Genomic DNA, 14,829 nt, shown 5'->3' on the forward strand with positions numbered 1-14,829 from the left:
TTATGAAGCAGATAAGCAATTTCAAAATGTATTGCTCTAAAACTTTTTCAATTTCTGACATGGAAATGAACAGACACATTGTGAGCATCAAACATGAACACAACCAAAATATAAACGGGGATATGTCCTTAAAGTTCAGTGCAGTGAGTGAAACAACGTCGACACCTGAAAGAGTTGTGTGGACTTGTGGCAGGAGTAGTCTGCCTGGAAGGAGGCGTCATTGTTCCCTCGTCCTGTTCGCTCAGTGTGTCCACGGCGGAGTGATTGTCTGGACTGGTAGTCAGATGGCTGCTGCTGGACTCCATTTGAGAACTAAAAAAAATAAAAAAAATACACAGAGTGAAATCTTTTTGACTTTGCTCAATTACACAAGCTGATTGAATACTTACTTTCTGGTTGTTTTTGTCATATATAACATTCGGTGCTAGAAAACATTTTCTATAAATTCATAATGAGAAAGAATATCAATAATTTTGAGCCTTCAGTCATGCATTTGAGTGATTCTTTTTACGGTGAAACTTGACAACAAATTACCTTAATTATTTTTTAAAACAGGACTGGAGTGCATGAGTTTACATGTATTTGGTTAGTTCAACAATTGTCTTACAACAACAGTTTTTATTATAGCCAAGCTTCAGTCTCGATTCCAGTTGGATGTTTGACCTATTATCTCACCAAACATGGCACGATTCCTTTAGACCAGCTGATTTACCAAATTTCACACAAAGCAGTTTCACAAATCTTCATTAGGATTGATGTCAGAGCCAATGACCTAAATAAACTTTGACATTTCTGACAATAAATAGTCCACCAGGATTATGACAGAAGCTCTTTACTGGCAACTAAAGGGTGTGATTTCTCTCAAACTTTTTAAAGGACGTTTGTTCAAATCAGTTAGTAAAGATTAAAATGTTAAAAGTACATATGAAACTCATGCATTCTGTCAGTTCCAGTGTTTGTTTCAGAAACAACTCTGCTTCAGTAATTTTCTTTAAAAATATATATGAAAACCAAAATGTCAGCTTACCCTGATCGGGAATGGTTCCCCAGCTGAAACATGTGAGGATTATATTGAGCCAAAATGCTGACCGTGTCACACTGTTGTCCGATCACCAGCCGTGCCTGTTGCTCGTTGGCAGTCCGAAGGTTGATTCCATTAAACTGCAAACAGCTTTGATTTATTACAAACAGAAAAATAAAAAAGTGAACTGAATGTGCAGGTGAAGCGTGGTGGTTGCTTTACCTCCAGCAGCTGGTCTCCGTACTCTAGACGGGCCTGATGAGCGATGCTCCCCAGTGTTACTTTGGAAACAAACACTCCTCCGTTTTCTCCACTCACAATAGAGATCCCAAGCGGTTCTACTCCTTTCTGTACCGTCACATTGCGTGGCTCCCCCAAAAAAGGCCTTAAAAACAAACAACAAAAAAAAGTAAAAAAAAGAAAAAAAAAACAATAAAGAGAATATTTATAGGTTGCACTACAAGCATTATTTTCATTTCCACAGGAAAAAAATGTAAATAAAACTTTCATCTAAATGAGTGCATCTTTAAGTGCCTTACAGAAGTACTAATTTGTATTTTACTGAGAGTTAATGTAACAAGTAGTGCTTAATTTATGAGTAGAAAGAGAAAACTGAAAATATATTACAAATTAAAAACCTGTGAATTTGCATTTTGTGTTCTAAAACTTAAATAACATTGTTTTCAAAAGACAGAAATGAACAAACACCATCATAAAGACCTAAGATCACACCAGGCAAGTCAGAGTTGCAACTGAAAAGATATAAAGCAGTGTTAGATTATAAAACAATATCCCAGTTGTGGAACGTTTCATTATGTCCTTTGAATTAATAGCTGGAACAGCTGGATGGTAGCTGAAGCTGCACAATAGCAATTTTGAACTAGTTCTGTTGGTTCAACGCAGAATTTCAATAAAATCAATTGAAGATGGTGGCTCTAAAGGGTGAAAATGCCTTTTCAATGTACTGTATATTTAATGTCAAACCTTCTTCCTGTAAACTACAAAAAATTTAAAAACATTTATTGTTATGTTAAATAAAAGCCTCACAGAAAAGTAGCAGAATGTGCTTTAGTTCTTCTTCAGTTAAGTAGTTCTACTAAATTTTTATGAACCACACGCAGATCAGAGATGATGCCCTAAAGGGAAACGCATCTATTTAATTTCTAGGTTACATTAAAAATGTAAATAAATCATGCATGAGGGCTCCTAAAATAGGGCTGATTATTGCGTTTGTTCGCACATGCACATAGATTATGTTGAGACACTCTTGTCCATACACTGTTCATGCTACAAGTGGCCTGGAACACACCTCAAGCTTCTCAAAGAGAAGAAAAAGGGCTTTCCTGCTGGACGTCTAACAGAAGGTGTGTAGGAAGAAACACATCTGAGAAGTAGACGAAGAAAAAAAATAGACATATAGATGCAAAAAGAATCAAAGTGGTAGACGAAGGATTTCAGGTTATGATCAGAGAGAAGAGACAGAGGCAGGAATAAGGTTAGATGGTGAGCCAGCATCATACGAAGGCTGACAGATTTGTTTATAGCAATCTGAGTATTTCATCACAATGAAGCAGACAAATAGAGGAAAACATGTCATGCTCTGCTGAATAATGACCGGATGAGGATGCAGGCAAGACGCTGGCTTACCCATCCTTCCTCCTGTCACCAACTGGAGCAGGGCTAACTGATATCCTGGGATGGGAAGAAACTGAGCTCTGTGACTGGCTGCTGGAGAAAGACGACGTGTCCAGGTTGACAGGGGACATGGGAGGGGTTGGGCTGCTGCACTCTGAGTGTGAAAGAGACGCTGGAGAGACAGAGGAGGCGAAGCTGCACATGATTTACAGCAGCAGCATTTATTAAGAGGTGATTTAAGATCTGCACTGAAAAGTACCTTTGTCAGAGCCGGTGGAGCGTGAGTAACGGGCCGGAGGGATTTTTATCCGCTCTGCCCTAAACTGTAAAGTACCAGGAGAGCCTAAAGAAAAGAGGAAATATTTGTTACCCAAAAAACATCTCCATCTTCATGGGGAGCTAGTCATGTAGATTTGAGACAGTTTACCTAACCAGTCAATGTCCATACCTGAGCTATATACATAGTAAATGGCCTGTCATGTTCCAGAGGATGCCACTAGTTATTTCTAACAAAAGGTCTAGATCAGATTTCTCAAAGAAGTTGGGGGGGAAGTAACAGGTTTTAGAGGGGTAGTTTGGGTTTGTGAGATGACGTCCTGTTGGAAAACTCCATTTAGCAGATAACCGTCTTCGTATCTTCATTTCGTATGAATCCAGATCAGTCCATCCCAGAGGAATGATATGAATCGGCGCTTTGATTTGGGGTTAATCAAAGAAAACGTAAGCTGGACAAAGGAGCATTTGAAAGAACTGATGAATGGATGAACAGATGGATCGATAGATCAACAGGATAATAGATGAGTGGGGTATGTTTTTGTCAGAGGGATGGTCAACTGTTGGATGATGTACATAGTTTAATACACATGGATTCGGATGGATGCACAATAGGATGGCAAAAGATACATCCATAGCTGCTCGGATGAATGGACTGATAAATGAATGATTTGGTGATAGATAAATGGATGGACTGATGAACAGAATGTTCATCAGTCCATCCGGAGGAAAAAACTTACAGTACATATGTGACCGAAATAAACGTCACAAATAGATGAATCAACAGATGGTCTGAAATAGAAATGGGTGGTGTTCTTTTGTTTACAAGAATAATATGATCTTGACTGAAGATGTTCAGATGTTCAGTTGAACATCTTCAGTCCGATGATAAAATACTTTTATTGTTGTTGTTGTTACAGCGATATATAAACCTTTAAGGCTGTATTGTCATTCCTATGACAGAAAAATGGGTGGAAAGACAAATAAACAGACTGATGGAAGAACATAATGTTGGTTAAAATGGGTAAGAGTCAGACAATAGTCTTCAAATACATATTTTATACATGATCCAGTTTCTTTTTCCATAGTTTTCCAGACTGTGTAAAAACACTGTAAATTAACAATTAACCATCTGTTTACTTTGAAAGACAATTGCTTGCTTGATGGATAGAGGAAATGTAATGTTACCTGAATACAGGACGCAACGCTTAATGCTTGGAGAACATTTACAACAGGAAATTAGATCAAAGCCAAGCAAGCATACATACTCAGTCTGGCTCCAGAGGGCAAAGACTTGGTGCTGTGTGGTGGTTGGCTGTGGCTCGTCTCACTCAAGTGTCCATTGCGCTTGTGGCCAAGGTCCAAACTGAGAGGAGCCTGTTGCTGGGAGCTAAAAATGGAGAAAGAGGCCTATGTAAAGTCCCCTAGCAGTCAATTATTCAACCCAGAGCAAGATATAATTTGCCTCATGCCATCTGTTCGTGAGATCTGGGGCAGAGAGGACATTTTTTTCAAATAGTTGGGTCAGATGGCTGTTTTTTTGTTCGTTTTTGTTTTTTATGCAGCATTTAGGCATCAATTACTTTTGAATCAGAAAAAAAAGTGTTTAATAGAGAAGCCAGCCATTAAAATGTTAAATAAACTGGGAGATTACCTTTGTGGATGTTGATCAAGGCCTGAATTGGGAACTGGAGGACAGTTCTGGATCTCATGGCTCCACGCTGTATAAACTGGGTTCCTCATCACAGCAGTCATTGCAGGGCATGGTGGTGCACGGCGCTGTGGAAGGTCTAAAATAAATAAATAAATAGATAGACAACTGCAGCTGTAAATTTTTTTGTAGTGAAAAGATAAAGACAACTACACAAATAAATTACCCACATCCTGTTTAAATGCAAATCAGAACCACTTAAGAATGTGCCTGCCCATGACTTACGTGCTGTCAAATAGCTTGGGGGGGCAAATGGCACACTGTACCGATTTGTTCTCAAAGGAGAGAAGCGTAACAAATCCACTGGCTCCGGAGAGAGCTCATCAGAGGAAACCTGAGTCTGCCAGAACAAAAACAGCAAATAAAACCAATAAATTATTGCTTTCATCTAATCCCATGTCCACACAAAACAAAAAATTATAGATACAAACAAGGGCTTACAAAGCCCATTGTATATTTTTTCACCTTAAAAATATGGCATTTTACTCAGAGTTCATTTGTTAGGTCAATACAGAACAGGGCATAACTGTGACATGTACAGGAAACAATAGATGATTTTCAAACAAATCCAAGCAGTGTGGTTTCTATATGGATTGCTGTCAAGAATAATTACAGCTACAGTCTTTTGGGAGTATATCTTTAGTAGATTTGCACATCTAAAAACTGCACATTTAGAACTTTTCCTCCTGTTTGAAAAATTGCTCAAGCTCAGTCAAATGTCTGTGAAAATTCTATTGGATTTAAAAGTTACACTTGAATATGCATTAAAATAAACCTTTCCATTATAGCTTCAGCTGTATGTTTTGGGTCTTTGTCCTGAGTCAAGGTGAACATATATGATTGTATAAATCTAGTAATGAAAATCTATCCACTTGTTAAAGCTCTGATCAGTTACCTGCATGGGAACAGGAATGTGCAACGGAGTCACGTTCCGCCGTAGAGCTGGCGCTGACTTTGGCCTGTACCTCCTCTTTTCCTGCACTTCGGTCCGCCGTCGCCTCTCCTCCTCTTCCTTGATGTTCTTGTTGTTTTTTCCTGCAGGTATGTTGGTGTAATATTCCTGGCTTCCCACAAACGCCTCATTCTGGGGGCTTGCTGCCAGGGCCAGGGAGGTTGGTGGCGTGCCAGTGGTGATGGTGGAGTCAGATGCAGAGCTATTCTGTTGCCGATGCTTAAATCTGAAGGAGTCGCTCCTGGTGGGCGGGGTGGGAGGCGTCTGAGAAGTTTCAGATGCTGAACTCTGTGGCGAATGCTTCGACATGTAATCCAGTTTAGGAGCTGTCTCTGGCCTCCTGAAAGCATTTACTTCAAAGATGGACTTCCTCTGTTTGGGTTTTTTGAAGATGGACAGCTGTGCGCACTCAGTGAGAGAAGCCCCGACTATGACTTTAGGCCAGGTTCCTCCACCAGCCTTCACTGGTGGGCTTTGTCCTCTGTCCACAGGTGGCTGAGGAGGGCTGCAGTTAGACACCAAAGGTGTGAATGTAAGGGAACGAGGACTGAGCTCCTGGCGCTGGTAGCTGAACGCTGGGTGAGGCTCTGACACACTGTGGGACATGGACAAAGAGCAGGAGTGCTGGGAGCAGTTGGAGAAGGATTTGTGATGGGAATGAGTGCTTCTGTTGCCGCCGTTTTCCAGGGAATCACATGCATTTTTACATCCTTCCTCCTGTCTGATGCTCGACTTGCAGCTGCAAATGTCCGTTTGAGTTGAGCAGTTGTGCTTGGAGTTCTTGCAGCTTCTAGGGTGGAGCTCGCCGGATTGGAGACGCAGGGTCTTTTCAGAGTCCCTCAAACCTTCAAATAAATTCTGTCCAGAAGAGCTCTGAGGAAGGAACTGTTGAGGAAGGAAATTAGACAGTTCCATGTTTTAGATTTAGACTAATACATAAAATGGGAATAATTTTTTTCAGTTTAAAACATTTTACAAAAAAACTGATGGACAAAAAAAATTAACTGAGATCCATTTACTCATAATGGTGATTAATTCGCCATTGTTATGTTTGTGTATTCACCTTCATAAGGGAGATACTGAGAGAATTGTCACATGTCCTCAGCAGAGACTCGCATTCAGAAAGAGATCTGTCATGAAGCTCAATTCCATTGATCTGCATGCAGAGTAAAAAGAAAGTAAAATAATAAACACTTTACTTATTGCAACAATAAGTTTTCTGATCACCAACATGCTAAGTTACACAAATATATCTTTAAAACCCTGAAAACTTTGACAAATACCAATGTTCCACTTTCATAAATAATTATTAAAAAAAAAAGTAAATAAGTTTTTGACAGAACAGGTTTGTGCTTACTGCAGTTTGTGCTTGTGGTCAGTAGAGGGCACTACAGGCCACAGTGAATAATCACCTACAGAGTCTTGTTAAAAGCTTCTTAAGTTGAGTAAACTTATATTTTAGGATATTTTTTAGAATACTTACAGCCAACAGTCTGTCACCAACAGTGAGATTACAGTCTCTGGCAGCAGGACTTCCTGCAGCCAACGTGGCAACAAACACTCCACTCTCCAAACCAATTCCACAGTCTGAGACAACAAGAAAAGAACAGACCCAATATAAGAGCTTAACCTGACAAACATAACACTAATATTAAATGTCAAATACTTTCTAATTTAATCAACAACATAATTGTGTAACAGCAGTCCACAGAGCATTGGAAAAATACCAATATTACTAAAACTTTTCAAAATTTTGTTACATTATAATCTGAAAGTTTGATGAAACAGATTAACACAGCCTGCAGCACAATACTTGTTTTTCTTGTCCACGACAGTGATTATAACAATCTGCACAACTGACCTATTCTTTAATACCACTCTTGCATTACTTAGTATTGATCTATCATATAAAATAGATAGTGGTTTTAACATTAAGTAAATCTGGAAAAAGTACTGGGGAAATAAATACTTCATCCAAGCATTTCAAAAATGACTCTATAACTTTAGGTGACTGTTTAACTGCACCAAGAAACTGACCTTTGTGTCCAGTCAGGTTAATCTGTATTGGGGTGATGACTTGTCCTCCAAGTGACTTCCTCCTTCGAACTACCATATTGATTACTCCCTCCCAGCTCAACACAGCTTTGATCACTTGCTTTCTGTCCTTATTGGTCAGATCCACGTCATTAATTTTCAACAACCAGTCGTTCACCCTGCACAGTGAAGGATCTGAGATCAGCTTTTGATTGTTTTTGAAATCAAATTATTCTTAGCACAGCATCTAAATCTAAAACACAGACATTTACCTTAATCTTCCTTCTGCAATACTTCCTTTGTCCACCTTGGAAACAAATATCCCACTATCTCCTGGTAAATATGGATCATTTACGCATTCAGCAATATCAAAACCAAGTGCTTTCAAATCCATATCCTAAAAAGAAATACAAATATTCAAATACTCATTGATTACTGACCATTTATATAACTTGCTGTTTAACAAAATGCATGAAAAACAACAAAAAAAAAAAACATGCCAACTCTCACCCTGTGCTTTTCCAGCTCTACAACTTCCGTTTCCCACTCTATGGAGTCTGTGTCTATGGCTGAGTCATGTGAACTGTGAGCCATTAGCTGGCGATATCGGGCTTCTGTCTCCAACTGGTCTTCCAACTTATCTCTGAAACAAAATATGAAATGTGTGGGGTTTTTTTTTTAAGTATAGTAGCCAAAATGCTTCCCAGAGAAGATAACATTGTAGTGGAAGACTGGAATACGCCAGAAAACACATATCTATCATGAAAAAAACAAAAGATGTGGGAAAAAAAAGACACACTTTTGTTCTTTGAGTTCTCGCATAGCATCATTCTTCTGCTTTCTTGTATCATCCAGATTTCTAAGAGCATCTGCCAGATCGCTCACAGCTCTGTCTCTCTCTCGTCTCAGGTTGTCGCATAACGTCCTGCAAAACAATAATAATGCCAGATATCACAAAGGAATATTTTTGTATCTAAATCTCTCCACTAACGAGCAGAATAAATATATCTCTAACATTTTGAACAAATTCTTTACCGAATGCTCTCCCTCTCTGCCACAATCTTGTCCCTCTCTTGGAAAGCCCAGTCCCGTCGACATTTGGCGACCTCTGCCTCTTGCAGAGCCTCCTTAAGCTCTTGAGAAATGGCCTCATACTGCTTCCTAAGAATCTCAATCTCTTTGTTGGCCCGTTCCATGTCCAGAGTGGCAGAGTCTTGTTTCTGGAACAAAGGATGAAAACATTAGGCTACATATAATCATTATGTCCAAGTGTAAAAAAGTTAAAAAAATAAAAATGATGCTGTCAACAGTCTAAAGAAATCTAAATCTGGAAGAAACATCCAGTATTTTGAAAATCTAAAGGCCTTTGTGAGTTTTTCCAAAAGAAAACACTTCTTTCATGTATTCTAAAGACATAGGTCAGTATTCAAAAACAAGCATGCTCTTTTGATTTAGAACAGAACAACCCACAGATTGGATTAAGTAGAGCAGTATGAGGTTTGTCGGACAGAATGAATGTAAAGGTCACTCGGAGTCTGCTGGAGTAAACCTCTTTTCTTTCTACATAAATCTCCAGTAGAAAGGTTGCTAAGTGTATTGAGAAGATAAATTAAGCCAACTGCTAAATTAGACTGCACTGTGCTGTTCATTTGTCATGCGGTGCAGTTTTCCTGGGCTCTTAAAAAGTCAAACGGTTGAGGCTCCACATTTTACTTGATGGCAATTTTCCTAATGCAGAACTCTGAGTTAGACTGTAAATAATCCAACAATTAGTGAAAACAGGCTGAAGGGTGATGCATGCACGCCAACAAGATCAATGGATGCAAACTGCCAAGCTTTAGTTTGAATACAATATGAGATCAGACGAGAGGATTATTGTCAGACGGATAAATCAGTCCTACCGTTTGGACTGATGAATCACTTCTGTTTGTCTGGGTACCTGTCTAGCCTGGTAATACTCTCGCAGCAGCTGGTCCCTCTGGATGATGGCTTCTGTTCTCTCTTTGCGGGCCACATCCCTTTCCTCACGCACCGTCTCGATGTCCTTGCAGGCCTGGTTCAGCTCCTTCTGGGCCTCAGCTTTGTCCTTTACCTCATGGCAGTATTTCTCCAGCAGTTCGTTCTTTTCGCAAATAGCTCGGTCCCTGTCCACCAGTGCTGAAGCCAGCTCCTTCAAGTTACAAAAACATATCCAGAAATGGTACATTATCCCATCTTTACAGTTCCTATTCATTTTTTATGTGAAGAGTTTTTGGTCTGTCACATGACACAAAAAATACTGAAGTTCACTAAGAATTTGTAGAAGACATTTCTATATAAGGAAGGCTTTAAATAAAAATTTAACCTTGCAAAATCAAAAATGTACAACCGGGAAGGAAGGACGGATAAATGTTAGGAAGGAAAGAAAAACAAAGGAAAGGAAGGGCAAAAAGGGGGAGAAGGAATGAAACAAGGAAGAGAAATGCAATCAGGAAATGGAAGAAGAGTACAAGGAAGGACAGAAAGAATGGAGGCAGGGTACAAGGACAGAAAAACAGAAGAAAAGAAGGGAAAGGAATAAGGGTAGAAGGAAGACAAAAAGGAAAGAAGGGAGAAACAAGTAATGGAAGGAAGGAATTATGGAAGAATAAGCAATGAAGGAAGGACAAGGACTTTCATGATAATTCACCAAACATTAATTTTTCTTCAGCGGGGTAAAAATAACAACATTTAAATCTTTGTCAAACTACACAGGAATCCCCCTTTTCAGCTCTTACTTGCTGTAAAGCCTCCAACTCCTCGTTAGCCACTCGTCTCTCTGAAGAATTGTTCTTGAGTTTTGCCTCTGCCACCTCCAGCCCTGTCTGGAGCCTGTCCACCTCTTTGATCACCTGGTCCCTCTCACTCATGATCAGGCGGTATTCGCTGATCACAGAGTCCCGCTCCTCCTTGTACTTCTCGCAGTCCTTTACGGCCTTCAGCTGCTGGGTTTTAAGTCGCGTCGTCTCCGACTGCAGACGCTCCAGCTCTCGCTGTAGCTCCAGATTCTGGACTGTGGCTTTGGAGAGCTCATGTTGGGTGTTGTCGAACCTGAATCAAATAAGGATTTTACAGCTATTTGTCTTTATTTTACAACTTGTAGAACTCAGAACTCCATTCAGGAACTAAAATTAAGCACTATATATGCAGGGTAATTACTTGAAACAGCCATTAGTCACTTTTTCTAAAATCATATTTTCAGTTGATTTGTTACCTCTGAACAGATGCGGAGAACTGCTGCTGGTAGTGAATAGCAGCGTCCCTCTGTTTTGACAGGATGTCCAGGGTCTTCTGCAAACGATGATTCTCCTCCTCAAATTGGTCCAAACGGCTCAGGTCAGCGTTATGACTGGCTGTCTTCTCATTGTAGCGCTTCCTCAAAGCTTCGTAGTCGCTTTTCATTGCCTCCAGTTTGTCCACAGTTGTTTCGTACAGCTTGTTCAGGACATCAGATGATCCTTCTCTCATCACCTGCAGGTTGGAAGTAATATTTTCGTTTCTAAAAGTATTAAGTGCTTTTTCTTTTGCAAAGTGGATTTCACCATGTTTAATAAAATGTAGATCTCATTATTGTTGGTCAAGTCTTACACTGATTTCAATATGTTTATGCACAAAAAGGGAAATTTTGTGGAAGTGATATATTCATATTGCTTGATTTTTATTCACATTTTTTTTACCTTACTACTGCAAAGTTCAATGCATTTTATTTATGAGACAAAGTAGTGCATACTTAAAAAAGTGATGTGCATTTGTGTTCTACCCTTTGCAGAACTACCTTTTGTTGCAATTACAGTGGCAAACTTTCTGGAGAGTCTACAAGTCTCAAACACACAAGGAGACTGGAATTTTTTCCCATAACGCTTTGCACAACCCATATTTTTGTGTGCCTTACACACAAAAATACAGGCCTGGATTCACACAGAGATCAAATTACATATTGAAATTTACTGCTCCATTTACATATTCAAAAATCACACCATAAAAACCTGTCATAATTTTTCTTCCATGTCACTACTTTGTGTGGTTGTCGATTAAATAAAATTGCAATAAATTGCATTGAAGTTTACAGTTGTAATATGACAAAATGTGAAAAAGGTTTACACAGAATAAATCTTGCACTGTCCTCCATTTTATTTAACCTTTGTTCCTTTTTGTTCTTGACATGTAATAAACCCTGTGGATTAAATGAGAGACATTATATCTTGAATGCAGCAAACAAAGGTCACCTCACGAAGCTAATTTGCTTCCTCAATTGACTGAGATCAAAGTTTGCCCTATAAAGACATCAGCTCTGGGGAGAACAAGAAATGCTATTACAATCAAACATTGCTCTAAAATAATCCCTCTTGTTATGCAAGAGATTGTAAGGATTTAATGATACAACTTTAAACAGCAATGAGGTTAAATGCACCAAATGTCAAGTGAAATAACAATAAATAGAAAGGCACATCTCAAGTCATTTCTTTAATTTCTAGAAATTGTTTGATCAATGGAAATAAGGGAAGACCATGACTGTCTGACCTCATTTGTCTAAATGTTTTCTCCCTGGAGGTAATGGCCTAAAAAACTGAATTTCAATTACATTCCGTTTCAAATGTCCAGATCCAGCTAATCACATGTCAAGGACATCCAGAGATGGAATGGAATGCAACTATATGCTCTGAAAGTGCACCTGGTTTGTATTCCGTCCATGCTTTTTGTGTGTAAAAGTAGAAATGCTGAACTACCTGCTGGTGCAGAAGCCTCATCTCAGCCATCTCCCTCTGGTCTTCCTCATGCAGCCTCCTGAGCTCCTCACAGGTCTGCTTCGCGTGGTTGTGCTCTCTAACCAGCAGGATGTTGTGTTGCCTCACAGCCTCCAGCTCTTCTTTTATCTGGTTGTGGTCACTCGCCAGACGTCTGCAAAAAATATGAGCAATACTACAAAAGTACTGAGCTTGAGGAGGCCTTTTCTAACAACACATTAGAATTCACAGTCAGAAAAAAACAAAACAAACAAACAAACAAAAAAACAACTCAAAAACCTTATTCTGAAGGGAATGGCTTTGGACAGATATTTTTCTTGAATTTATCAGTGTGTTTTAGAAGGGAGAGCAGTTATCAGTTGCAGCCAAGACGCCAGACTGTTAAATCTGGAGGAGCTGCAAAGATCCAAAGGTTAGGTGGGACAATTTTGTAGATATGGGAGTTTCAAATGCAGTGGAAAAAAATTGTTTTTCAGAATATCTGTTTTAATGTGCCCCGTTTGGTCTATAGTTCACAATTTCTTTATGCTGAAGCACAAGCAGAATAATGCAACTCTTTTCTCTTTATAAAATTAACTTGTACACATGACTGTTTTCAAGGAATTATGTCAGTCTAATTAAATACTCCAAAGGATCGGATAACAAATTTAGACTTAAAAATATCTAACTAGACTGAGCTGAACTATTTCTCTATGTGGTGAAGCTGCTGTACTTTTATCATTCTCCACTCAATTTTCTCCATTAAATGAATTATGTAAATATAAGAAAATTAAACAAAAAAAAAAATCAACATCACTCCTTTAGCATGATAGCAGGTGTTGCTGAATAAAATGCTAAAAGTAAAACTTCCAAATAGTCTTGCAATGTTCTTTTTTTGTTGTTGTTGATATAAACATCAGAATAGTCATGTTTAGCCCATAGCCACAAAAATGCTAATTATGTCACAGAAAAATATACAAATAATAATTAATAACTAATGCTTGTACATACTCAATATGACCTACTGATATAATCACAGTTCACCATCAGGTATGAATGGATTTTCTATTGACCTGGTGCTTCATGGATAAATGCAGGGACAGACCAAACAGCAATAAATAAATACTTTCTGTGAAGAGCAAAACAGGCCCAGAAGGAGCGGCTTAAACACGGCAATAATCCTTCATCTGTTCGTTTGCATTGGGGGGCAGATGTTGGTTGCACACAGTTTGGGGGAAGAGTATGGCATCACTAAATCACACAAATGGACCAGCCTTTCCACCATGTGTACTCCGGACAGCTTATTCCACAAACCCATAAACACTCGGTTTGCAGCTTTATCCACATGACACAGATGCTCAGCCATGAAAAGTGTTTTATTAATGAATACAGAGGTCAAATGGGCATGAGCAAGGGATGCAGCTCTGATTTTAACCTACTCTCTGAATCTGGTGTTATAGACTTACAAAAAGAAGACTGAAACCCGTCTAACCAATCCGCTGGGATGAGAATAAATACATACACCAAAAGAGAACTGTCTGTTAAAAATGTACAAAAAACATCCACTTACCGATAAAAGTCTGCCTTCTTCACAGCTTCCTCACACCTCTTCAGCGTGGTGCTGTGCTGGTTCTGCAGGGACTGCAGGTCCGCCATTGCCTTCATGCACTGCAGCTTTAGTCGCTCATAGTCATGGCCTGATCTTGAGTTTAGTCTGTTTAAGAAAGAGTAAAGGTGGAAGCAAAATCATGACAAAATCCCAATTAAGTTGAAGAAATTCACATGAAAGTAAGACGGGAATCACAACAATCAAAATTTCTGCCAACAGGAACAGAAGGAAAGAAAAATTTAGTTACACAAACAAAGCACATTATGCATTTAGAATAAACTGGCTACAAAATATTATCAACTGATCTAATGAAGGAAATTACAAATTTCCTAGATATTTAAAAAGATTCACACCAAAAATCATTAAATATCAACCACCTGTTACAGTATAGGAAGAGGAGGATAGGTTTCTTAAGAGGTTTTTCAATAACAAGCAGCTATTTGAGAAGTAGTATACCACTAAGATCTTGGAGCTAAACTATTTAATATACTATTTGGATATAAACAGGCCTTGGGAGGTGTAGGGTCCATCTTGTAGCAACTTTTCAAACTACAGATGTGTCTCAAGTTAAAAAAGAAAGTGAAAAATTAATTACAAAGATTCCATATTTTTATTATTTTACTTTATTTTGCCAATGTAATGATTGTTTTATGTTTGCATCTTTTAAAATACTTCGAATTGCTTAGTAGCTGAAATATGCTAAACAAATGAGCTTTCTTGCAGAGTGATGTTCGACTTTTACATTTGTCAATCACATGAGGCTAATTCTTTTTGCAAAGTGCTGTGTCTGCATTCTCATGGACACTGATGTACCACATTATTATTAATTATAATGTGGTATTATTATTAAAA

At 38.7% G+C, this 14,829-nt stretch overlaps 1 protein-coding gene across 5 annotated transcripts in view; it reads right to left on the reverse strand.

Annotated features, from left to right (window-relative positions):
* The window catches only part of LOC129368105 (disks large homolog 5-like), a 28,942-nt gene that overhangs the window by 5,959 nt on the left and 8,154 nt on the right, over positions 1 to 14,829 (reverse strand). For 3 of the 5 annotated variants that reach the window (XM_055042953.1, XM_055042952.1, XM_055042951.1), the window contains exons 4-25: positions 13,939 to 14,082; positions 12,372 to 12,543; positions 10,859 to 11,115; positions 10,383 to 10,695; positions 9,566 to 9,796; positions 8,662 to 8,846; positions 8,426 to 8,551; positions 8,137 to 8,269; positions 7,899 to 8,023; positions 7,630 to 7,805; positions 7,076 to 7,179; positions 6,656 to 6,748; positions 5,536 to 6,477; positions 4,866 to 4,980; positions 4,584 to 4,719; positions 4,198 to 4,319; positions 2,916 to 2,999; positions 2,669 to 2,828; positions 2,331 to 2,405; positions 1,244 to 1,406; positions 1,028 to 1,161; positions 166 to 312 (exon numbers count right to left, since the gene is read on the reverse strand). In XM_055042953.1, the coding sequence (XP_054898928.1) occupies positions 166 to 312; positions 1,028 to 1,161; positions 1,244 to 1,406; positions 2,331 to 2,405; positions 2,669 to 2,828; positions 2,916 to 2,999; positions 4,198 to 4,319; positions 4,584 to 4,719; positions 4,866 to 4,980; positions 5,536 to 6,477; positions 6,656 to 6,748; positions 7,076 to 7,179; positions 7,630 to 7,805; positions 7,899 to 8,023; positions 8,137 to 8,269; positions 8,426 to 8,551; positions 8,662 to 8,846; positions 9,566 to 9,796; positions 10,383 to 10,695; positions 10,859 to 11,115; positions 12,372 to 12,543; positions 13,939 to 14,082 (4,137 nt within the window). The remainder of the gene's footprint in view (positions 1 to 165; positions 313 to 1,027; positions 1,162 to 1,243; positions 1,407 to 2,330; positions 2,406 to 2,668; positions 2,829 to 2,915; positions 3,000 to 4,197; positions 4,320 to 4,583; positions 4,720 to 4,865; positions 4,981 to 5,535; positions 6,478 to 6,655; positions 6,749 to 7,075; positions 7,180 to 7,629; positions 7,806 to 7,898; positions 8,024 to 8,136; positions 8,270 to 8,425; positions 8,552 to 8,661; positions 8,847 to 9,565; positions 9,797 to 10,382; positions 10,696 to 10,858; positions 11,116 to 12,371; positions 12,544 to 13,938; positions 14,083 to 14,829) is intronic. The other 2 variants (XM_055042955.1, XM_055042954.1) reach the window with 1 other exon arrangement.

Source organism: Poeciliopsis prolifica, unplaced genomic scaffold (genome assembly GCF_027474105.1).
Source record: "Poeciliopsis prolifica strain line A6 unplaced genomic scaffold, Auburn_PproV2 SCAFFOLD018, whole genome shotgun sequence".
Taxonomy (NCBI): Eukaryota; Metazoa; Chordata; class Actinopteri; order Cyprinodontiformes; family Poeciliidae; genus Poeciliopsis; species Poeciliopsis prolifica.